The sequence below is a fragment of the Aedes aegypti genome, chromosome 2 (assembly GCF_002204515.2).
Source record: "Aedes aegypti strain LVP_AGWG chromosome 2, AaegL5.0 Primary Assembly, whole genome shotgun sequence".
Taxonomy (NCBI): Eukaryota; Metazoa; Arthropoda; class Insecta; order Diptera; family Culicidae; genus Aedes; species Aedes aegypti.
Window position 1 is genome coordinate 130701783 of NC_035108.1, and position 24821 is coordinate 130726603.

The 24821-nt window shown below is 40.7% G+C and overlaps 1 protein-coding gene across 1 annotated transcript in view; it reads left to right on the top strand.

Annotated features, from left to right (window-relative positions):
- LOC110676024 overlaps positions 1-24821 on the top strand; it is a 540392-nt gene that overhangs the window by 44623 nt on the left and 470948 nt on the right. Inside the window, exon 2 of the mRNA XM_021842375.1 lies at positions 22062-22825. Coding sequence (XP_021698067.1) covers positions 22082-22825 — 744 coding nt within the window. The 5' untranslated portion in view covers positions 22062-22081. The remainder of the gene's footprint in view (positions 1-22061; positions 22826-24821) is intronic.

The following is a 24821-nucleotide window of genomic DNA, read 5'->3' on the forward strand; positions in this document are numbered from 1 at the left end:
GTCTTTTTTTCTCAGTCCTAGGCTAATCTATTCTTAAATCCTCCTCAACTGCAAAAAGCCATCGTGTGCACGGTCTACCACGAAGTCGGCGGCCTCGTTCGGGTTCTCTGTTGAATATTATCTTTGCTTGTCGTTCTAACGGCTACCGAGCTCCTAGAAAGCCCAACTGGCAGCTTCCAAGATACACAAATTCTTCCACCATTTCAAACTTTTCACCACCTAGCATCATTTCGCTACCACTAACACGTCCGGACCCACGTTGACCACCCGCTATCATGTACTTAGTTTGTATGGTGTTGATCGTGAGTCCCATCCTCGCTGCCTTTCCTTAAAAGGTGACGGTCGATCCCGATGATGTCCGCAAAGCCAAATCCACCACCCGCACACTTGATTTCGATCCATCAAGCGTTGCACGAATCAGTCTAATCAGCTTCGTCGGAAAGCCATGTTCGGACATAATTTGCCACAACTCGTTTCTCCTCACTGAATTGTACGCTGATTTGAAATTTTTCTAGGAATTTTTCTAGGATTTGACGCAGGGTAAATATCTGATCCGTCGTTGATAGGCCCTTGGTATTCGCCGACAAAGAACTCCTTAATTCTGCTACCAGATCCACTTCAACAATGACTTGAAGTATTTCCACCTGGCGGCCATTTGTTTTTCTCCGCACACCATTGACAGATTCTTAGAGCCGTCACATGTCGTTCTGTTCCATAGCTTCTTGCGCCTGAGCAATTACTGCCTCTTCATGCTCCTTTTTCTTTCTGGGACCGATTCGTTTTTCGGCTGCCCTTGCTTTCTTGTACCGCTCTCTGCTCTGACGGGTACCAGACTCCAACATCTGGCTTCTAGCGACGTTCTTCTCGTTCGTCATTCTCTGGCACTCCTCGTCGAACCAACCGTTCCTTCGTTGAACAGTACCAACCACCTCACGCTACTGTGCTCATCGCTCCGTGGACTGACTCACACAGCTCGCTGAGGTTGATGCTCGCGTTGATTTTGCTAATCCGCTCGTCGAGCTTTTGATGGAAGTCCGCTGCTACACCATCTGCTGACAGGTGTTCGATTTTGAAACGCAACGATTACCGATTTCTAGAACTCGAAACGGTTGATAACAAGAACATGGTCGTTTTGGTTGCAAAATGCGTCATTTGGGTGTCCTCAGGTGTGCTTGCGGATATCCTTGCGTGCAAAGTAGGTGCTACTAATGACCAACCCCCTGGTGGCAGCAAGCTTCACTAAACGTAGGCCGTTGTCGTTTGTAATGGAGTGAATGCTCTCCGTGCCAATGATATGACGGATGAAGTCCTCTCTTCCAACCTACGCATTAGCGTTGCCGATTACAATTTTAGCGTCGTGTTCTGGGCATTTTCCATAGGTCTTGTCAATACATTCGTAAAACGCATCCTTCACGTCATCGGGTTTGTCGTTTGTCGGTGCATAGACATCGATCAGGCTGTAATTGAAGAACTTGCCCCGAATCCTCAAATCGCACTCCATGTTCAGCTTTATCGCCACCGCCGTGATAGATATTTGAATGCGGTGTTGGCGGCGGGGTCTACCGCTCTGAATTCACGTTTTCCAGATCTAAGCCACCGCACTTCTTGAATAGCAGCCAACTTTTCGCAATTCACGAGCCAAAAGGCGTCCAGGTCCATTTAAGGTCCTGGCCGAGTTTCTAACCATAGTCCTTAATTCGTTGCAAGGTCGATTAAATAACGTTTGAAAATAACGTTCGATTCTTCTTCTTTCACCATTTTTCGTGGTGAATATTATTACGCGCTACCTACAGTATTGGACAAAACATTTGCAACTTTTTCGATTTTCCATACAAAATGACCAACTTTGGTAAGCTATATCTCAGTTATTTATAAACCGATTTGAATGAAATTTTGGCAGAACATCAGACATAACTTGAATTTTAACATATATTTTTGAGTAATTTTTCCAATCACAAGTTCAAAAGCAGTAACGGTTTGACTAAAGTCAATTTTTTGACGATTTTTTATAAATGACATAACAAAACATATTTAAGGAATAGCTTCATGGTATCTTCAGCAAAGTTGTAGATTTTAACGAGGTGAACAAGTTTGCTAAAGAAAGTTTTTGTGTAGGGCTATCAGATTTTGAGATAAATAGTTTAGAATTTGTCGTCGAAAATTACACTTTAGATAAACCGTTATAATTTATAAACCAGTGATTGGAAAAATCACTCAAAAATATATGTTAAAATTCAAGTTATATCTGATGTTCTGTGATTTTTTTTTTTCAAATCGGACGATAAATAATTGAGATCTAGCTTACCAAAGTTGGTCATTTTGTATGGAAAATCGAAAAAGTTGCAAATGTTTTGTCCAATACTGTATATCACGTTGATGGGGCTGCCACCTTAGGTGTAGCTTACGTGATACATAGCTGATGTCAGAAGGACAACAGTGCCCAGGATGCACTACCAGCTCATTATGCAACCCTTAGCTGGCTGTCATTATTTGACCCGTGGAAGCGTGAGGTAGGAACTTGTGAGGACCAGAGCTGTGGTGGTCGCTCCTTCCTGATTGCCAACTCACCATTTTGCAGCCTCTGGAAGATTATCTAGAAAAATATCTGAATAAATATCTCAATAAATTGTTTGGAAATCCCTGGTAAAATCTCCTTAGAAATTTCGCGGTTTTTTGGGAGAAATTCTGAATCCTGTAGGAATCCTTGTAGAAATTCTTATAAGGATGCTAGAAGAATCTATGAAGCAATCGCTGGAGATATTCCTGCAGGAACTTCTTGCGATTTCTCTAAAGAAGTCCCTGTAGATATTTTCTCACCAGAAACCTTAGTGGAATCCTTTGTCAAATCCCTGGAGGAACTCCTGGAGAAATTTCTGAAGGTACATATTCCTAGAGCCCTGTATGATGAACTATGTTGATAAGTATTGTTATACACAAGAAGTTTGAGTTCTTAAGTAAATGAAGCAAATAAATTGCCATACATGCTGAAAAACTTGCATGCAAGTTGGCTGAAATAGTCAAATTTAGCATTTTTACCAGCCAATATCACAAAATCTAGACGTGCTAAGATATTTCTGAAATTGCCGATGGATTCAGCAATCTTTAACTAACCCCTCTACCAGCAGCTTCATTATTTACCGCAAGAAAAAAAAAATAAATCGCGATAACTTTTTTGTTTCTCGGTATTTTTGCATCGTTTTTTCACAAGTTCTCAAAAAAACTATTTTAGTTTGAGAATCCGTGTCGATATTGATGTTTGGTGATCTGGATTTAAAATATTTCAATGTTCCTTGAGGACCGACATTTTCCATATAAAATGACTTAGGTGCCTTTTATTACGTCAATTTATCTAAAAAATATATGGGCTAAACAATTTCATGCAATAAGGAGCCACTTTGAAAAATCATACAAATTGGTTAAGCGTTCTTGGAGATATCTGAAAATTACGATATGAGTTTTTTTTAAGTTTTCAATATCTTTATTTGGCCAGCGTGGTACCAGCAACATAAATGCTCATTACTCCAAGACGGCTGCACAAAATTTCCTAATTTTTTCATTTTTTGCTTTGATCACCTAATGAACAACTTTGGTACGGTAAGATGCCGTGAAATCTGTCAGAGCAACCTGCGTTCAAATTTTTGCTCACTAGAGTTAAAATTTTTGAACTGAACAATGAGCAAGCCTACTTGATTACTTCGTTCCAAAATTTGAACTGGAACGCGAACTGAACGCGTTCAAATGCATCACTGCCAAAGAGTGAATATCCGAATACGATAAAAATTTTGTAGTCTGAGATATACGTGGGTTACAGGTTGGTCCCCAAAGAATTTCGCAATATCTCTAGATCCAGAGGACCAATGATAAATGTTGACACAGATTCTATTTTTTTTTTTTGAGTTTTTTGAGAACTTGCGAAAAAATGGTGCAAAAATACCGAGAAACAATAAAGTTATCGCGATTTGAATTATTTTCTTGCGATAAAAAAATGAAGCTGCCGGTAGAGGGGATAAGTAAATAGCGGTATTTTGGTGCTTGAGATAAAACCGTGTTCCGCAGTGATTTTGATGTTTGGGAGGCCCATATAGTTGTAGCGATAAGCTCGCAGATTTTCAGCAAGACCAAACTGAGGGGCATGGGTTCAAACTCCACCGGTCGAGGATCTTTTTGGTTTGGAAATGTTACACGATATCCACATTTCACTCCAAGAAAGGAAGGTGGACTCAAAGGCTCATTCTCAACGTGTCGGTGTGGAGAAGTTAATTTCTTCCTGACCCATTGTCCGGCCTGTCCAAATACACTGCGGAACACGTTTTTGTCTCAAGCACTAAAATACCGCTATTCACTCAATAAAGGGCTGCTGAATCCATTGCCATTTTCAAAAATATCACAGCATGTCTAGTTTTTGAGATATTTGCTGTTGAAAATGCAAAAATTAACTATTTTATCCAACTTGCATGCAAGTTTGCCAGCTTGTATGGCAATTTATTTGCTTAAATTGCTACAGAATTCAAAGTTTATGCGTATAACAATACTTATCATCAAAGTTTAGAATACTTTCGATGCGGAAAAGTTATTTTGTGATGTTTTAAAAAAGTTTTGTATTTTCCCATATAAGAGAAACGAAGAATTTTGTATGGAGACAGAAAGCATGTTGAAAAAATCGGTTCAATCTAAATTTAATCGTGAAATTTCAACCAAATTATGTCTGAAATGAAAGTTTAAGCCCTTATTTGCATGCTTGGTGGATAAGATCACAAAAAAATTCGATAAATTGTACCTTAAATTTTATGTGAACATCGATGAAACCAGTGTTCTATTCAACTTTCGCGACCTGTAGCTAAAAATTGTGACGTGCTGGAACTTTTCTGAAAATGGCATCAGATTCAGCAACCCCAAACCTACTCGAGACACATAATTTGATCCTTGAGACACGCAAAAATGTCATTTTTGTTACGCTGTGATATCGGGGAGATACCGGAGCATGCTCGAATGCCCTCGATTTAGGGATATACGATGCGAGATGATGTTAGAAACCGCAAGCGTCCTTAATCTGGACAACATAGTGCCAGAATAAAAGTACTTGGAATGCGTGGAACAGAGGGATAACGCAGATTATGAAGTCACTGCAAAGCAGATGGCATGAAAATAAGGGAGCTCCGGGCCGCGATCGGAGTAGGCTAGATCCTCCGTCGGGTACTAGATCGAGTAGAGCGGGCGTAGCGTAGTATCGGTAATAAGTCGTCGGGGCGCTTGCAAACTGGAATTCATCCTCCAAGCGGAATTGCAGAACCGACCCTGGCACTTGGTTCACCAATGTCGAGTCGGATAAGGCTGAGTCAACCACCGAGTGCTAGTTGAGTAGTCCGCAAAACAGCTCCGGCAAATGGTCGTCGTGGCGCCTGCACCGGAATCGCAGGACCGACCTCGGTATCTACCCGGATAGCATCGGTTCGGGAGATCTTCCGCTGCTGGGGAAATCTTCGTCGGATTAGGATAGATCCACCGCCGGGGACTACTTTGAGTAGTACGTAACGTATTACCGGCTTGAGTCGTCGGAGCGCCAGTGAACCGAAAGTCACCCTCCAACCGGAATCGCTAGAACGACCTCGGCATCCAACTGGACAACCAGGAGAGCTCAAAAAGCAGCAGCGGATAACGAGACGTCGTGCAGTAGCGAAGTGCACATTAGTGTCCAGTAGAAGTTCAACAGTACTCTGACGTGAAGCCTGCCCGAGAGTAGAATGCGCCGTCCCACAGAAATCTGTCCAAAGCCCCGTCAAGATTTTCAACCGCCAATAAGGAAAAACTAGTAGCAGAGACACCGTAGAAATGTCGTAGTGAGCAGCGTTTTTGGTATTATGCTCCAACAGCGAACCAGCAGAACAGCTAGAGGCTAAGACTGTCGAAGTTCAAAAATTAATGTTTGAGAGCGTTTCAAAGTCAAGGGTCATTTTTAACTAATAATGTATAATGTGCTACTTTCTCTTAATGCATGAGTAAGGTTAAAATGTTTCAGAAGAAAGGAAGTGAAATACGATAGCCTTTTTTCGCAAACGAAATAGTCATAATACTTAAACAAAGGATTTAATTCATGTAATTTATCGGCAATTATTCTTAACATAGCGTTCACTGTCCTCTACTCGATTCAATAGAGCAAATTCAGTAATCCGCCTAATAAAGCTCCGAATGCTCTTTTCGATCCCCAATGAAGCCTGCTGAACTAAACTTTCTCTAGACAACAAGACAGAATCTTCTGTTTCAATTTATCCTATTCAGCATTTTCTAGCTCTCAATTATGCTATACCTATTGGGACGCTAGACAACAGACAATACGATGACAAAGTCCACATCTCCAACCGACAGACTTCCAACATCACCCACGAGTCTCTTCTCAGTACCATCGGTGGTGCTTTAGAGCTTCCATTCATCTCGGTTGACAGTGCGCGCGATACGGCTGACTTCCGTCTTTTTGTTGTCGGGCATACATTCATGGTAGGGTTGCAGTACCAATTATGGATGCATTATGTCAACAATATGAATAAAAATCGGATCGTTTTTCTCAAACGCAAGCATGGCTTGTTGATGTTAAATACTATGTTGAAGCCTTGCGTAACGGACACATACAGTTTAATTAAATTGGCTTAGATCTTCAAAAACATAATTAAAAAAAATATTGAAAAGCGTATTGCATGGTTATTCTTATCAATGTTCAGTTTTCATCGAAACAAATAGCTTTGTCATTTATGTGAATATTAGCTGTTATTTTCTTGTGGAACCATAATTGACGCTATAGCCATAATTGGTACATCCCACCTAGGCCCCAAATGCCATTGCTAAATCGCCTGATCATCGTTTTATTGCCGCTGCGGAAGAAGTCTGTCTTTTCGGTTGCCATCTAGGCGCCTTCGTCATCGTCATGGCGGGAAACGTTTGCAACCTAGCGTGGTCCAAAACAAAGCTTCCGTTTATCTCCAAGCAAATTTAAAGGGAGAGGGGGGAACATGGCCCACTACATACGGGCTGAAATGTCCCTGCACATTAAATCTTTCATTCTTTGATAAACTATGTTAAACATTGTTCACTTTAAAATGTCCGCTAAAATTTAAATTTCCCGGTGAAATTGAACAAGTTTTCACTTTCTTGTCGAAGTCGTAAGCTTTCCGATGATTTTATTAACGGAAACCGTTTGCATGCTACGGAGCAAACTTATGGAGGAGCTTGGTAGCTGACTCTTAGTTTTGCTTACTGTATGGTGTTGTACCCCAAACATTGGAAAATTTTGTAACCTTATGTTTGATTACCTTTTTTCATTTATACTGATCTCAACAGAATCATTTTGGAAATGTTGTCATAGTGGTAGATAGTAAGTATATGTATAATTTCTGTTTACTCTTTTAAAAGGTATTAATATGTTGATCTTTTTACAAAAAACGACACAACCTTCTAAAGTGGCATTTAGGACCACTTTATTCTACTCGTTCGCTTGAAGCATGTCCGGTGGGTATACATCTTTTTTTTTTAATCACTCAAAAGATTTTTCTTTGTGACAAGTTGTAAACACTGTCATCCCTTCGGTTGGTCAGCATTGATTTTGTTAGCGTCATCATCATCAAAACAGTAACGCGAGGACGATGCTAGATAGGACAAAGACAGTTTTCCCTTATCTTTTTTCCACGCGACAAATCCCAAATGAAAATGACCATTTGTGCGTCTTAATTGTACGTTTGGGACGGAACAGGGTTGAAGAGACTTGTTTCGCTGATTTGGATTCGATTCACAAAACGTCGATAGAATAAAGGTGGATTAAAATCGATACAGATTCAGAAAATATAAGAATTATTTTGAGTTGGTACTTGTGAATAGATAGCGCGAAAAAAAGTGATTGCGATTAAAATATTTTTATAGTAGAAAATTTGCTGCGATAGTCCAAAATTTGTAAGGTTACAGAAAAAAGATTCCTGTTGTACGAAAAAATGTATTCCACTCAAACAATAATATTCTCTTATGTTCCGCAAGGGTGACACTCGTTGAATATGCACTTGGTTCTTCCAAGTGACTCAATTAGACCTTTTTTAACCAGCTCAAGTGCATTTCCTTTCTCCCAACAGGCTTCTTTCCTTACCAAGTGTTTTCATACTTTTAAACAGAGTAACCCAAAACAAACAAACCCACACTCAATCTCACTTTCCCTTCAACACTTTTCAAGAGCTACTTTTCGCATTTTCATTTCCACTATTCGGCAACGACACTGACGTCGGACGTGTGTAGTAGACCTGTTCAATTTTAGAAAAAAAAAACAAAGATTTTTCGTGCTGTGTACACTAGGGCGATTCAAATTTTAAAAATGTCTGAAAATCCATTCTCCCATATGCTCCTTACCAGCCTTACCATAAATAAAGTGTTCTGTAAAATTTTGAGCTTTCTAGGTAATTTAAAGGTGACCCAAAGAAAATGTAGGATTTTATGGAAATGATTATGGAGAAATTTTGAGAAATTTTCCAAACACGCTAGTACTGAAATGTAAGTAGCAACTTATCATCCCATATTGAAAACTCATTCTTCAAACCTTATTGAAGGATGTTGCTGAAGAAATAAACCTCTTTTGAGCTAATTTTGTTTGGGATTTTTGTACATATTTGCAGGGCTATCATCTCATATTGAGCAAAACAATAGCAAACAAACTCATGAATATCCCTTTCGCTATCCGTTGGATTGAATTGCTCTCTTCATCAAATTTCTTTATTATGGTTTGAAGAATGAGTTTTTACTATGGGATAATAAGTTTGTACTTACATTATAGTAGGATTATGTTTGGAACACATCTTAAAGTTTCCCCATAGTAATTTGTATATAGACCGACATTGTCTTTGGGCCACCTTTAAATCATCACCTAGAATGCTGAAAATTTCATAGAACACTATTTTTATGGTAAGGATGGTAAGAAAAATATGGGATATTGGATTCTCAAATATTTTTAAATTTTGTGCACATCATGTTTAGAACATATCTATCAAAGCAAGTATTCTGACCAAAAATGAAAAAAAATATAATATTTTAGAGTTGTATCTAATTAATGTTGTTTTTTACCTTTCCAATGAAATGGCTTCCTTAAACCACAAAATTACTTTGAAAATACAACTAGTTTTTTTAAGAGACAATATTTTTCACTGATCGATAGACAAAACGCGACTTCCACCAAACTTGAACTAAATTTATTGATAAAACCTAAAATGGTCAAATTCATTGTGCTGGACATGCATTCTATAAAACTCTGGGAGAGATTTACATGAAGTTAACAGCAAGGTTAACACAGATATAAGGTAGATTCAATTCGCACAAACAACAGATTTTTTTCTTATCAGAATGTTAAATTAAATGGATTGAACTCATGAATTAGCCTTTTAATACACAACCCCGCCTTTAGATGGGGTACACTTTGCAATTTTGTGTATTTTTCCGTAGCTCGGAAATTAAAATGATATTATTTTTGGCTTAAACCTTGGCTCATAACACGCAGAGAGGTTTTTCATGACTTTTAAAACTTTTTTGTATTGTATGGTGTCCCGCTCCGTTGTTGATGATGTTCCATTTTTTTAATAGTTTTCTGGTCTTTTTTTTTGGAACACTAACTGCCTTGGCTAACTGCCTGGTCTATTTTAAGTCGTATTTGTACCTAGATTTGAGCTATTCTAAATCTGGTTTGACACATGTTTGTGTACCAGTAAAAGTTGAAGTAATTTAAGAAGGAAGGAGGGAAAGCAAAGGATGCTGAAAGAAAGCTAACGATTTCGTAACATTCGAGAAACGATAAAAAAAATATGCTCCAGGAAGTTCTCCGGGGATTTCCTCCAGGGAATCTCTTCCTGAAAAAATACAGGAATTCCTTTGGGAATTTCCTCCAGGAATTCCTTAGGAAACTCCAACAATATGCTCCAGATATTCCGTGGATTTCGTTCAGAAATTCCTTCGGCGATTTTGTCCAGGAATACTTTTAAAGATTTCCTCCAGAAACTCCTCTGGCAATTTGCTCTGGAAAATCCTCCGGGGATTGTCTTCAGGAATTCCACCGGAGATTTTTTCCAAGAACATTTCCAGGGATTTCCTCCAGCTATTCCTCCTGGGATTTTCTCAAGGAACTCCTCTGGCGATTTCATTGAGAAGTTTCTCCGGGGATTTTTTCAGAGAATCCATCCGGAGATTTCCACCAGAAATTTTCTTGGGATTTGTACCAGGAATTTCTCCGGAAATTTCCTCCAGGAATTCCTCTGGTTTTTCTTTGGGGATATCCCTGAAGAACTCATTCGGAGATTTTCTCCAGGAATTCTCCAGGGCATTTGGAATTCCTGGCATAATGAGTCTGAAACCAAAAATTTCTTAATTTCACGTTTCTATTGAATCTTTCTGATGACATCGGGCTTGTTTTGGAGTCAATTGATAAAAATGACACTTTATTCAACAATCATACGCTCTTGAATAAATTTAACCATATTAGGAAAGTTATTGCCAATGGTATTTTATTATTTATCCAGAAATTACCCTTCTTTCATACATTAATTCTTCTTTTGAGTTTCGCTATTGAAACATATCTTTGCACTGAAGATTTTCATATATTTAGAACAAATTTACCCTTCTTTTAATTGTTTTATTTTTTTTTCTAAATATGATGTAATCATAATTATAGGTATGATAACTGTTAATTTAAAATTTCAATAAATTTCTCCTTCTTCTATGCAAAGGCTGTTCTTTGGAGCTATATTTTTAAAGTTTTTTTTTTGTTGTTTCCAATTGACAAAAGGGTGGCAATCGATTACAAATTATCAGCAAAAATAGAAATCGATTATTGCAGTCATTTGGATTGGTTGTGCTACTATTCCCCGAATGTCGGTTCCCTGAACGCCAGTTCCCCGAATGTCAGTTCCCAGAATATCCCGTTTTCCCGACTAGCCCACATCCCCGAAAAGTTTTTAGCACTCATATTTGTCGTAACTTTATACATTTCAGGGTGGTGAACGAACTGACCATCTAATATGCACCCTTCTTTATTTAATTTGCGGTTCTTTCGAGTTTTACCGTCCTCAGCATTCTTGCCAACATGTGTATAGCCGAGAATGACAGAATACTTCCTTCTTTTGACTTTTTATCGTTCTTTCTCGTCACCGCTTTTCGGGGAAACCAGTAATTCGGGAAAAAGTAGCACAATCACTTCGATGATTCTGAACGCACTTTTTCAGGTCTTTTCGTTTTATTATGCCGCAATAGTTTTTGTGCGTCCATTCTTCTATTGGTTTAAGGTGATTATAGAACGAAGCCACACCTTAAATTTTCAAGAGCACAAGACTTGAGAACCAAACAGCACTCCGTTTTGATAATTTATCCCATTTGTCACCTCCAGCAAGCATGTAATTTGATTGATTTTCAACGCGAACTGTAGCCAGATTCTCCAGTCTTGTGCACTTGAAAATTTGAAGTTTGGCTTTGTTTTATAATCACTTTAATTATAAATTTTGCCTTTTTCTAAAAATAGACTGTTCCTCATATATATATACTGTTTTAAATTTTATTATTTAGTAAAGCTAAATGGTAATCATTTTTATATCTTGTTGTTTTATCAATGCTTGCCAGATGTGTTGTTAGGATGATAATTACTTTAGAACCTGCCTATACTCAACATATACTTTTTTAAGACAAGCACGTGATCTCCTTCCGAGATTTGCTGGGAAAAATATTATTTCAATCACAATATTCCCTTCTCTCGATAATAGACGGTGTTTTTGATGAACACTTCCAAAATTAGAATTTATATTGAACCATTGAAAAGTTTTGCCACAAATATTTTCTTTGAAAATGTGTTGTTCATTTGCGCTATGCTGTGAAAAGATTTTTTTGCGTTAGAGCCTTAATCATTTTAAACAAATATTAATCTGCTCTCGTATATAGGCTATTTTTGCATTCAGTTACATTGATAGATCTTTGGATTAGAATTTTGATATTTTGCAAAAAAAAATCCATTCTTTTACCAAGTAATTTTCATCGAGTGTTACGTCCGAACTAGGACAGTGCATGATCTGCAGCGAAATATTCTATGAGCGTTCCCTTGATGAATAACTGTGAACTTTCTTTGCCAATTTACTGTTTTCAAATATGTATATCGCAACAAGCTCAAAGATACTCTATGTTCTGAAATGTAGAGACACATCACGAGTTTTTACAGCGTGTCCGCAAATTATCCGTACAAACTTTGAAGACATTGCTCTATATAATCAAGCATAATAAATTCAATATTCTTGCATGGTTTTAAACATTGGCTTATTATATTCTTAAGAAGTGAGTTTCACACATTTCCGATTTCAAATAATTGCACAACCAACCCGAATGTATTGAGGTGTCTGAAAGGGAGCTGTTTTCCGAGCTTTATGAGGGAAGAGAAATGTCCATACAACTCACTGGATTTGAACCGTACAATTTTCTATTTCCAGTTTAAATTGAAGCTACTAACCTGTAGATTACTTCAAATAATAATAGGACATTTGGATTCATCTCTTTTAGGTTTTAGAGATAACACATCTCATGTATGACTAGCGGCCCTCAGGAAAAACGCCTCCGAAAAAAATAAATTTGTCTATTTCAGTAACAAGTAATTATTTTGAAAATTTTTAAAGTGGTATTTTGTGTTAACATATAGATGTATTATAAAAGGTACATGGACATTGATGTTTCATTGTTTTCAATGCGAGATCATATTTCCAATATTTTACTGTTCGGATAATTTGCGGACACCCTGTAGTTATGCTCTCTTATATCATAACAATTTTTGAAATACTTAGCTTGGAAAATCTCTGAACGAATACGACGCTTGTTTAGAACCTACCAAAATTTTTTGCTATGAGCTCGGTGGTGTTGATCTCGGTCAAAGCTTTAAAAATGCCGATATTTATTTTAAGTCTATCATTATGCCAAACGGCCATTATGCCAAATGACTATTATGGCAAACGGTCACTATGCTAAACGACCATTATGCCAAACGGCTTTATGCCAAACGACCTTATGCCAAACGACTTTATGCCAAACGGGGTACAATCAATCCGGGGATTTCCTCCAGGGATTCCTTCGTGGAATTTGTCCATGAATTCATGCGGGGATTTCTTACAGCACTTCCTGCGGAATCCCTCCAGGAATTGCAACGGAGATTTGCTCCAAAAATGTATTCGGGATTTTCTAATAAAATTCCTCCGAGGATTTACTCTAGGAACTCATCCGGGGATTTCACTCAGGAATTGATGTGGAAATTTACTCTAGAAATTCCTAAGGGATTTCCTCATTGAATTCTTTCAGCGATATGCTACAGGCAGTCATCCGGTGATTTCTTCCAAAAATTGCTCATGGGATTATCTCCAGAAATTCTTCCGGGAATTTTCTCCAGGAATTAATCCAGGGATTTCTTCCAAGAACGCCCCTGAAGGCTTCCACAAAGATTTCCTCCGAAGCCGGGGATTTTCTTCAGGAATTTCCTCCAGAAATGGCTCTGGAGATATTTCTCCATCTCTCCTCCGAGAAATCTTTTTCAGTCCCACTAAGAATGTCTTCGCATTTCCTCCAGGAATTCTCCAGTGTTCCTCAAATAATTCCTCGAAAATGCTCCAGAGTTCCACTAGAAATTCTTCTGAAAGCTTCTTTGATAAATTTCCTACATTCCCTCCGAGAATTACTCCAGAGGTCCTCAGGAAATGTGTCAAGAGTTTTTCCGGAAATTCCTCTAGAGTTCCTCGTAAAAATTTTAAGGGTGGTGATTTTTTTCCGGATTTTCTCAGGAATTCCTCTGGATTTGAACCAGCAATTCCCCAAAACTTCCTCTGGATTTCCACAGGAAATTCTTCCAGAGTTCTTTCAAAAAATCCTTTGAAGTCCCTCTGGCGATTCCTCTGGATTTCATTCTGTAATTCCTGTTAAGTTCCTCCGAAGCTCAATCGGGAATTTCTTCGTATTTTCTCCTTAGTTTCTTCAGATATTTCTCCGGTGTTCATCAAGCATTTACCCCAAAGTTCCTCTAGAAACGCCTCCGCAGTTCTTCTGGAAACACATCCGGAGTCTCTTCAGGAATGGCTCCGGAGTTTCTCCAGGAATTGCTCCTTAGTTCTTCCAAGATTTCGTTCTAGATGCTCTAGGAATTGGCCAGAGTTTCTCCTGGAGTTCCGTCAGAATTCCTCCGAGAATTTCTTTGTAGATTTACCGGTAATTCCTCCTGAGTTGCTCCAGATATTTTTCCAGAGGTCTTTCAATAATTTTTCTGGATTCTATTCAGCATATCCTCCGGAGCTCCTCTAGAATTATTCTGTGGTTCTTTAAGAAATTCCTCCAGGATTTTTTTTTTCCGGATTTCCCAAATGAATTCTTCAGCAGATCCTCCAGTAGTTCTTCCGGAGTTCTTTCAGGAATTCCTCTGAAGATCCTCCAGAAATTTCTCCAAAGTTCTTCCGGGATTTTCTCCATAGTTCCGTCAGAAATTTCTTCGAAGTTTCTCTAGAATATATTCAACGGATCCTCCTTAGCAAATCTTTCGGTGTTCCTTTAGGAATTCTTTTAGAGGTTCTCCATGAATTTCCTTAGAGTTCCTCATGGAATTTATTCGAAGTTTCTCAAACAATTCCTTCAGATTTCTTCCGGAAATTCCTTTGGAGTTCCACCGGGAATTCCTTCGGGTTTTCGCCGTAATTAGAAGTATCTCCAAGAATTATTCAGAGTTCCTTCCTCGGAAATCCTCCGGAGTTTCCCTAGATTTTCAGCGAGAAATTCTATAGAGTTTTTCCGTGAATTTCTCAAGAGTTTCTGTTAGAATTCCTCCGAAGTTCCTCCAGTTCAGTTCTTCCATAAATTCACCGGAGTTGTTTCAGAAATTCCTCGGAAGTTCCACCGGGAAATGGTAAGAAGTTCTTCCATAAATTGTTACGGTTCCTTCGAGTTCCTTCGGAGCCCAACTTTATGGTTCCTCCATTATTCTCATGGGAGTTCCTCCAGCAATTCCGTTGGCGTTTCTCTAGGAATTCATTCGGAGTTTATATAAAAATTCTTCCGGGGTTCCTCCAAGAATTCCTTTGGATTTTATCTTAGAATTCTTTCAGACTTCCTCCGGGAAATACTCCAGAATAACTGCATGAATTGCTCCGCATTCCTTCAAGGAATTCCCCTCATTACTCTAGCAATTCTTTCAAAGTTCCTTTGGAGCTCCACAGACGATTTCTCAGCAGTTCTTCCGGAAAAGTCTCTTGAACTCCACCCGGAGTTCTGTCAGAAACACATCAAAAATTTCTTCAGGAATTGCTCCGTAGTTCCCTCAAGATTCCTCCTGGAGTTCCGTCAGAATTTCTCCGAGGATTTCTCCGTAGCCCGGTAATTCCTCCTGAGTTGCTTCAGATATCTCTCCGGAGTTCTTTCAATAATTCTTCTGGATTTTATCCAGTTCCTCTAGAGCTCCACAGGGAACTCTTTTAGATTTCCTTCATAGCTTCTCTTGGAATTATTCCGTGGTTCATTCAGAAATTCCTCCAGGACTTTTCTCTGGATTTCCCAAATGAATTCCTTAGCAGATCCTCCAGCAATTCTTCCGGAGTTCCTCCAGGATTTTTTTTCGGAGTTTTTCCAGGAATTCATTCAGAGTTGCTTCGGACATCCCTCCAAGTATTCCTCCAGACTTCCTCCTGGAAATCTTCCAGAGCTTCGGAAATTCCTTCTGAGTAACTTCGTTACTCCGAGCATTCCGCTTTGAAATTCTTCAGAGTTTGCTTCCGAGTTTCTCCAGGATTTTTTTTTCGGAATTTCTCTAGGAATTCTTTTGGTGTTTCTCAATGAATTCGTTCGTAGTTTCGTTGATTTTTTTTTCAAGAATTCTTTCAATTTTTTTGCCGCAAATTCCTTATAGATCCTCCAGGAATTTTTTCGTAGTACCTTCAGAAATTCCTCGGAGTTCTTCCAGGAATTCCTTTGGGGATCCTCCAGAAATTTCTCTAAAGTTCTTCCGGGATTTCCTCCATGATTCCTTCAGGAATTACTTCGATGTTTCTCTAGAATATATTTCGCAGTTTCTCCAGCAAACAAAGTCTACGTATAAAAGTGCATGATATGCAGGTTTTTTTTTTGTTTTTTACAAGGGGGAAATCTGCAAACAGATCCCCTGAGAAGATAACTCAGGGAATGCGGGGATGACGCACCAACGACGACCCGCTAAAACCAGCCTATGCACTGTGCATGAGCAATTCATTTAGAATTGCTCAAGTGGTGAACAGTGCATCGACATGACCCTTGGACTCAGACCCTCATCTCCCCGGAACCACCTTACGGTATTTCTTCGGGAAGGGACCAGTGCATATAGCACAACACTTGTAGCAGAAGTAGCCTAGGCAAACTGCTTCTCCTAGCCGACTTAAACAATGTTACAAGGGACCAGCCTCGACAGGGCTAATCCTCTGCAGCCAACTCTTGGTCGGCGCGCCATAGACGCTGCAATTCTAACATAATGTGAGTGACAGCCGTAGTTACTGCATTCCAGCACTCGGCATCCGCACACATTCTCTCTATAATATTGTCGGGGGACGTGTCCCCTCCGCATGTAGTGAGCATGCGACCTCTCACAACAATGAAACGGGGGCAATCGAACACGACATGCTCCGCTGTTTCCTCTACACCAGCACAATTGGGGCACGCAGGAGATTCTGAGTGCCCGAACCTATGCAGGTACTGTCTATAGCAACCATGTCCTGACAGAAACTGCGTCAGGTGGAAGTTCACTTCCCCATGGCTTCTACCATACCAATCTGACACATTTGGTATTAGTCGATGGGTCCATCTACCCTTAGTGGAGTTATCCCATTCCTGCTGCCAGCTTCTGAGCGTTTCCTCTTTACACGTGTCGCGGACTCCTCTGGTACCCCTTTGGTTGAAGCATTGAACATCTTCTTTGATGATGAGCCCGATGGGCGTCATCCCGGCTATGATGCACACGGCCTCTTTAGATACCGTCCGGTATGCACTTGCTACTCTTAAGCACATTATCCTGTACGTGCTTTCCAACCGCTTTAGGTTTCTGTTCGTTCTAAGCGCTTTTGACCAGATTGGTCCTCCATACCTTAGTATGGATAGCGCCACGCTTGCCAGCAGCTTGCGTTTGCTGGCAATTACAGCAGAGCTGTTAGACATCATCCTCGAAAGCGCCGCTATAGCCGTAGATGCCCTTTTACAGGCATATTCAACGTGGCTAGCGAAGCTCAGCTTGTCATCGATCATTACCCCAAGATGCCTAAGGGATCGCTTGGACTCTATGGTGCAATCACCTACCGAGATAAGCGCCCGTTGCTCGGACTTGCGGTTGTTGACCACCACCACCTCAGTATTGTGACGGGCCAGTCCTAGTTTCCTAGACTTCATCCATTCCTCAACCAGGGAAATAGAGTGCGCTGCTGTCAACTCTACTTCCTCCATCGATTCACCATAGACCACTAGGGTGATATCGTCGGCGAAGCCAACAATCTTAACACCCGTCGGAAGGGGCAGCCTCAGTACGTCATCGTACATCGCATTCCATAACAGCGGGCCCAGGATTGAACCTTGAGGTACTCCCGCGGTAATTCGAACGCTTTTCTGCCCCTCCTCTGTGTCATACAGTAGAATCCTACCATCAAAATAGCTTTCTAGAAGCTTACACAATTGCACCGGTACCTTGAGGCGGTGAAGCGCGTGTGCTATTGCTTCCCAGCTTGCGCTGTTGAACGCATTCTTCACATCCAGAGTGACAACCGCGCAGTAACGGATGCCGCTCCTTTTATGCTCGATTGCCACCTCAGCTGTTTGAACGACCGACTGGATGGCGTCCAGAGTAGATTTACCTTTTCTGAATCCAAACTGGTTGTTGGACAGGCCGTCCGCACTCTCCGTATACGGTACTAGTCTGTTGAGAATCAACCTCTCCAATAACTTGCCCGTCGTATCTAGTAGACAGATAGGTCTATACGCCGACGGGTCACCTGGTGGTTTCCCCGCCTTTGGTAGTAGCACCAATTTCTGTCGCTTCCATACATCCGGGAAGATTCCTTGATCAATGCAGCGTTGCATCGTGGTTCTGAACATGTCCGGATCCGTGTTCACTGCCGCTTTTAAGGCAACATTCGGGATACCATCGGGTTCCGGTGCCTTGTTTGACGCGAATGATTTCACGACTTCTGCCAGCTCTTCGTTCGTCACTCTCGCCACTTCTTCTCCTTCATCTGCCGCATACGGCGCTGGGGGCCATGGGCTTATGGGATGGTGCGGGAAGAGTACATCGATTATCGATCGCAGCAACTCGGGCGATTTCTCTTGGGGCGCTATGGCTCCTTTGGTCTTAGCCATTACCACTCTGTAGGCGTCACCCCATGGACTAGAATTGGCACTCTCGCATAGACTTTCAAAGCATGCCCGTTTTCGACTCTTGATTTCCTTTTTGAGAGCCAACTTTGCCTCTCTGAATGCTGCACCGCGTTCCTCTCTTTGTGCTTCTGTGCGTGCGCGTTGCATTCTTCGTCTAGCCCGAAGGCAGATTGCTCGAAGATTTGCAATTGATTCGCACCACCAATACACTGGCGGCCTGTTCTCTCTAGGAGGGGCTTTTCTCGGCATGGAAGCATCACACGCTCGTGATATCATAGCAACTAGCTCTTCACCGTTTAGGTCCAGAGTGTTTCGTTCGCGCCTCAGGGCTTCAGTGAATACTTCGACGTCGAAGCGCGCTGTTTTCCATCCTCGGGCTTGGGTCGAGTTACATCGCGCTGCCTTCTGCCCGCCTGGTATTATACTATAGCGAATCGATTGATGATCGCTATGAGTATAACCGTCATCAACGCGCCAGTTCATGGTACCTAAAAGGTTAGGACTACAAAACGTCACGTCGATGATCGATTCTGCACCATTTCTGCGGAAGGTACTCACTGTACCCACATTTGCCAACTCTACATTTAATGCGGCCAGGGATTCCAACAATAGCTGGCCTCTTTGATTGGTGCAGCGGCTACCCCACTCCACTGCCCATGCATTAAAGTCGCCAGCTATCACTACTGGCTGCCGATTAGCTAGTTCGGCCATCATCCTGTCAACCATGTGGGAAAATTCCTCAATCGACCACCTTGGGGGCGCGTAACAACTGCAATAGAACACGCCGTTGATTTTTGCTATCGCAAAACCGTCATTTGAGCTAGAGACTACTTCTTGGATTGGGTATCGTCCTGTCGTCCCTATAGCTGCCAGCTGTTGAGACCTATCCGCCACCCAGTTCCCGTTGTTGGCTGGTATGCGGTATGGGTCCGATAATAACACCACGTCAGTCTTGGTTTCCGAGACGAGACTGACTCACAGTGGTTTAAATTTAACTGTGTTACTTCCGTTTTGGCTGCTTTGATACTCCGCTTGTGCCCGGACATTTGGGTCCGCCCGTTAAGTGTCCGTTGTCTGCTCTGTCGACACATATTAGGCACTTAGCGATTTGCTTACAATCGCTTGCCCTATGGCCTTCCGCGCCGCATTTTCTGCACATCTTACTTCTGTCGGGACCATTGTAATTCCACGACTTATGGCCCTTCCCGAAACACTTGAAGCAAACTTCAGGAGGCTGTTGTATGCTCAGCCGGCAAACAGACCAGCCTACCTTGAGTATGCCCAAGTTCTTCGCTTTGTTGGCCTCTGCGACCGGCAGCCTGATCGCCGCCACCTGGGTGCCCTGCGGGCCCTTTCTAAGGTGGATGGCCTTACTGGCTACGTCGATGTCACACTGCTCTTTGAGGGCAGCCGAGACCTCCGCTGCATCGGTGACCTCATCCAGATTTTTACACTGGAGAGTCGCTTCAGCAGTAAGGGATCTTACATCAACCTCGTCACCAAGTACTTCTTGTGCCAGTTGCTTATATATGATATGCAGGTTAGAGTGGTCAATAAGCACTTCCACAGTTATTAACTAAGAGCTTTCTTTGCCAAAGTTGTCATTTTCGCATTCGTATATCGTGTGGCAGGTACGATGATACCTTATGCCCAGCGAAGTTAGGAACATTTCCATTACGAAAAGATCGTGTACCGATTTCGAATCGAACCCATACACATTGAGCATGGCTTTGCTTTGTAGCCGCGGACTTAAACCACTCGAAGCTAAGGAAGGTCCCATATTAGAGATCTTAGCTATTAACGTTAAAAACGTGCAGTCAAAACCGTCTTAGACAAAAGATTGATTATTGTCTTCTCAAAAGACTAGTGCTATTCGAACTATTTCCAAAGTAATTTTCGGTTGTCAGGAAATCATTTGGGCGGTAAGCGTACCGTTTTGATTCATATTACGGACACTTAAGGACTCAGGGAAATATAACCCAGCATAGAGCATACAAAATAAATCATTCTGTATGATTCCTTAGCGCTATCGAGCGTCGGAAGCCCTTTACTTTCAAACGGTGGTTGAAGAATACATTTCCGCAACTTCAATAATTTTAAATAAATCAAAATGTGTGGCCTTTTCATGATTCTTAATCTGGACGCTTCCTCACTTTTGCCTCATATTCCGGACACTTTGAATCGAATTCCGGACAGCTCATGATAATCAAATCATCAATCGAAATCGTTAAACCACCAAAGAGACATCTAAGGTAGTTGGGCATTATAAATTTTCAAAGATATATATGGAAAAAGTTTACTAAAACGAGCCGTGAAATAGAGAACTTTTGAACAGCAAAAATTGAAACATTTCGCGTGAAATGTTTCCCATACAAAGTAGAGTGTCCGGAATTTGAAGCTGTCCGTAATATGAATCAAAACGGTACCTTTAAAATAGAGAACAGGCCTAATATGTAGGGTTAACCAACTCGAAGAACAAGAGATTTTTCCTTCCATTCTTCGTCGTGGGATAGAAGCTGCTGTTGAGCGGCTAGGTCATGGGGCTGCATCCGCGCCAACATCCGGTGATAATGGGCAACAGAATAACCAAAACGAAAATGAAAACGAAAAACGCAAACACAAACCCAACACGGCGCGGCAGCGAACATGCAGCCAGCGATAGAGATGCGAATTAGCAATTTTCCTCCCACTTTGGCCCGCCGCCGCGCGTTCGCTCGTTTGGGTGCTCGCTTTAATGAATGAGCGCAGCGATAATGGTCCGTCGGGTGGGTGTGTATGCAAATCATGAGAACAAATACAATTTGACGTATTTTTTCTTTCTTCTTTTCGCTTGCTGCTGGTTTCTTTGGAAACCCCTTTTTTGCTGTCTCCTGCGCATTCGGCCAATTAGGGTAATTTTATAGACGTTTATTAAATTTTTGACTTCTGAGCTTGTGGTGGGATCGGTTGTGATTTTCGGTCAGGAAGGAGATGGGATTTGTATTTTATTTAATTTGCGGGTTCGGGACTTTCTCAATGTTTGGGGTCAATGTAGCTCTAGCAACTTTGATAAGTTAAATATCTTGAGAGAGATTGAACTGAAAGCTTCCAGGGGTTAGTAAAGATATATCAATTGACGAGTATGAATCCCGGTCCGCTTAAGCGGTTTTCAGTTAATTTGCTGAACTTCCCAGGGCATAGAGTTCTTAAGTTTGGTATATTATTAAACCCTCTATATCATGTTTTTACCGCATAAAAATACTCAAAGCCCCATAATTTATTTGCTTTTCGATATTTTTGCTTTATTTTCTCCTAACTTTTCAAAAAATCTGTGTTAAGAATTTTTGTCATGCGAAAAAAAAAAGTTTAACTTGACGAACAGATTTTCTTAGGAGTTTATGGAATAAAACTATTTAGCTCTTCAACCAAAGGCCTTGTGTGCATCAGCTCAGAAGCATTTATGTATAGTAAAATGTAAGGTTTCTATGCGGTGGAAGTGCTGTTTTTTGGCGTGTCCGCATTTGTAGTACTATTATCATGTATATATGCTTTGGATGCTGATTTGGGGCTCATTTATCGTGCTTATGTTGCTGTGGTATAAACTGTTTTTGTCCAACATCTGCAAAAATTACGAATGCCCTGAAGCAATAAAACTAAGGCCAACATCATACCTTCTTGCTTTGTTCCAGATCCCTACCAATCAGAGAAAATGAACCAATCACGCCCGTTTCGCAAACCGCCGGACGTAGAGGAAGCGCTATCCTCCATGCTGTGGACGCCGTATGACAATAATGCCTCCGATTCCGATTCCTCAGTCGAAGATGGAGCTCCTCCGTCGTTGATGGACCGCCTGTCTATGACCCCAGGGCGATTCAATAACAGCAACAGCATCACAAATAACAATCATCTCCAATCGTCGTCATCGTCGTCGATAAAACGGAGCTTTTCCGAATGGAACTACCGCAGTTTCGATGACGGTACGAAGGCAGGAACTCTTCACCCGCGTGAAACTGTAGCCAGTAATCGTTACAGCTACCCATACTATGGCTTCCAACCGGCTGTGGCGGCGGGGGCCAATGCTTATTGGAATAGTAATAATATTTACCCTAATGGCTACCCAGCACCGATAACTGCAGCGACGGCGACGGCGACGACGACAACAACAACCATTTACCCGGTTTTGCCATCCCATCCCTTGCCACCGTCCCTCCTCGATTGGAAGCAAATCCGCTCAACTGCAACCGGAATCTATCAACCACCGGCAGCGCCTTCGTCAATGGTGGTTCCTACGATGACCGCTACCACCACCACTTCGCTATTTCCGCTCAGTTTGCTCAGCATGGACTCGATTCCGTTAGCCGGCGTTCCTTCTGCCGCTTATGGCTTCTGCGAGGATGATCTGATTAACTCCAACATGACGATTGGCGTCAACGACACCTTTGGCGATTATCAGGTAAGCACCTACGCACCTTCACGTCTGCCTGTGCAGTAGGGTGGGGCTTTGTTTTTCGAAAGCTCTCAAAACCGTGCTCAAAAATTCGTGCCGTCTTTAGAATTTTGAGCTAAACATAATTAGATTTAAAGGTAGCGCGAGTGACTTGAATGCGAATTTTTATTTATTTAAGGCTCATTTACGGAGCCGAATTTCATTTTTGTTCTTGTTTACAATTGTTTAGCGTTTTAAGTGCTATGTTTAGTACGGGTTGGAACCAGGATACTCGTGGCGACTCGAAGTTAGTGGACACAAATACTTTTAAGATGAGCTAGGTTGCGATTGGGTAACAGGATTCTTTGCAGCTCATCCGGGTGGTATTTCATAGTTGCTCGTTTGACGTATCGTGGCGTATACCCACTTCATGTAGGTTTTCGATTGCCGGATGGCCAGGAACATCAATCCAACACAAATAGGACAAAACACAGGAAAAAAAAACTGGGGAAGAGAACGCAAAAGAATTAAACTTTCATACAACACAAGGGAAGATATTATTTTACAATAAATGTTTATACTTTGAGCGCGATTCACGACAAAACTATTTTTTTTTTAATTTGGCAATTTTGAGTAGATAAAAAACCGAATTTAGTACTATACCATTTTATTCCACTAGTGTTTGCATCCTTTGACAGATACGCGTATTTCGACCTTAACTGTAAGGCCGTCTTCTGTGTCGTGCACCAGACTCGACTCAACTTGGTAATTTTGAATGAATGTGGCCATTTCAGGTCCATCAGCAGAACTCCGTTGCTGATTCAAAAAAAAAAAAATATCAGAAAACAACAATAACACAGCGTAACAAAAATGACATTTTTGCGTGTCTCAAGGATCAAATTATGTGTCTCTAGTAGATTTTGGGTCGCTGAATCTGATGCCGTTCTCAGAAATGTTCCAGCAAGTCACAATTTTTAGCTACAGGTCGCCAAATTTGTATAAAATACTGGTTTTACTGATATTTATATAAAATTTAAAGTATGATTTATCAAACTTTTTTGTGTTATAATCTACCATACATGCTAAAAAGGACTTAAACTTTCAATTTACATACAATTTAGTTGAAATTTCAAGATAAAATTTATTTTAAATAGAGTTTTTTGAACATGCTTGCAGTCTTCATATAAAATTCTTCGTTTCTCTTTAATGGCAAAATACAATACTTTTCTGAACCACAAAAAAATAACATTTTACCATAAAAAATATGATGAACTTTGTTGATAATTATTGTTTTACACATGAAGATTGAATTCTGCGACAAATTAAGCAAATAAATTGCCGTACAAGCTGGCAAACTTGGATGCAAGTTGGCTGAAACAGTCATGTTTAGCATGTTCAACAGTCATTATCTCGAAAACTAGACGTGCCATGATATTTCTGAAAACGGAAATGGACTCAGCAACCCTTAATTTAGTTAATAACGGTATTTTGGTGCTTGAGACAAAAAATTGTTCCGCAGTGTAATGTTAAACTTACATATCAGCAAATTAAAACTATTGGAGGAAAAATTGGACATCGTTGACGTGTGGGTGCCGTTTTACATTTTGTTCAGTAGCTGGGGTAGTAAGTTCCGAAATTCAAATTTATATTTTCAATGATCAATCCTTTTGTGGCACATTAATATATGAAAATACTCATCATGAGATACATAAACTCAACAGGTATTTTGTGAACTTATTTTTGGATTTCAGCTTGCAGTCACAATCAAAAGCGTTGATACTTTTAATTCATCGCTGACGTTTCGATTCTATGGTTTTGATCTTCTTCAGGGCTCGAAGTTAACCAACTTGTTAAATGCCGTAGCTTTTACACGGATAGTATGTCGGGTTAGTGGATCCTTATTAACGAATAAAAGTATTAACGCTTTTGATTGTAACTGCAAGCCGAAATCCAAAAATAATTTCATAAACTCAACAGTTTTGTAAAGGTAAAACAACCGAGAATTGAATCAGAGTGTTATGGA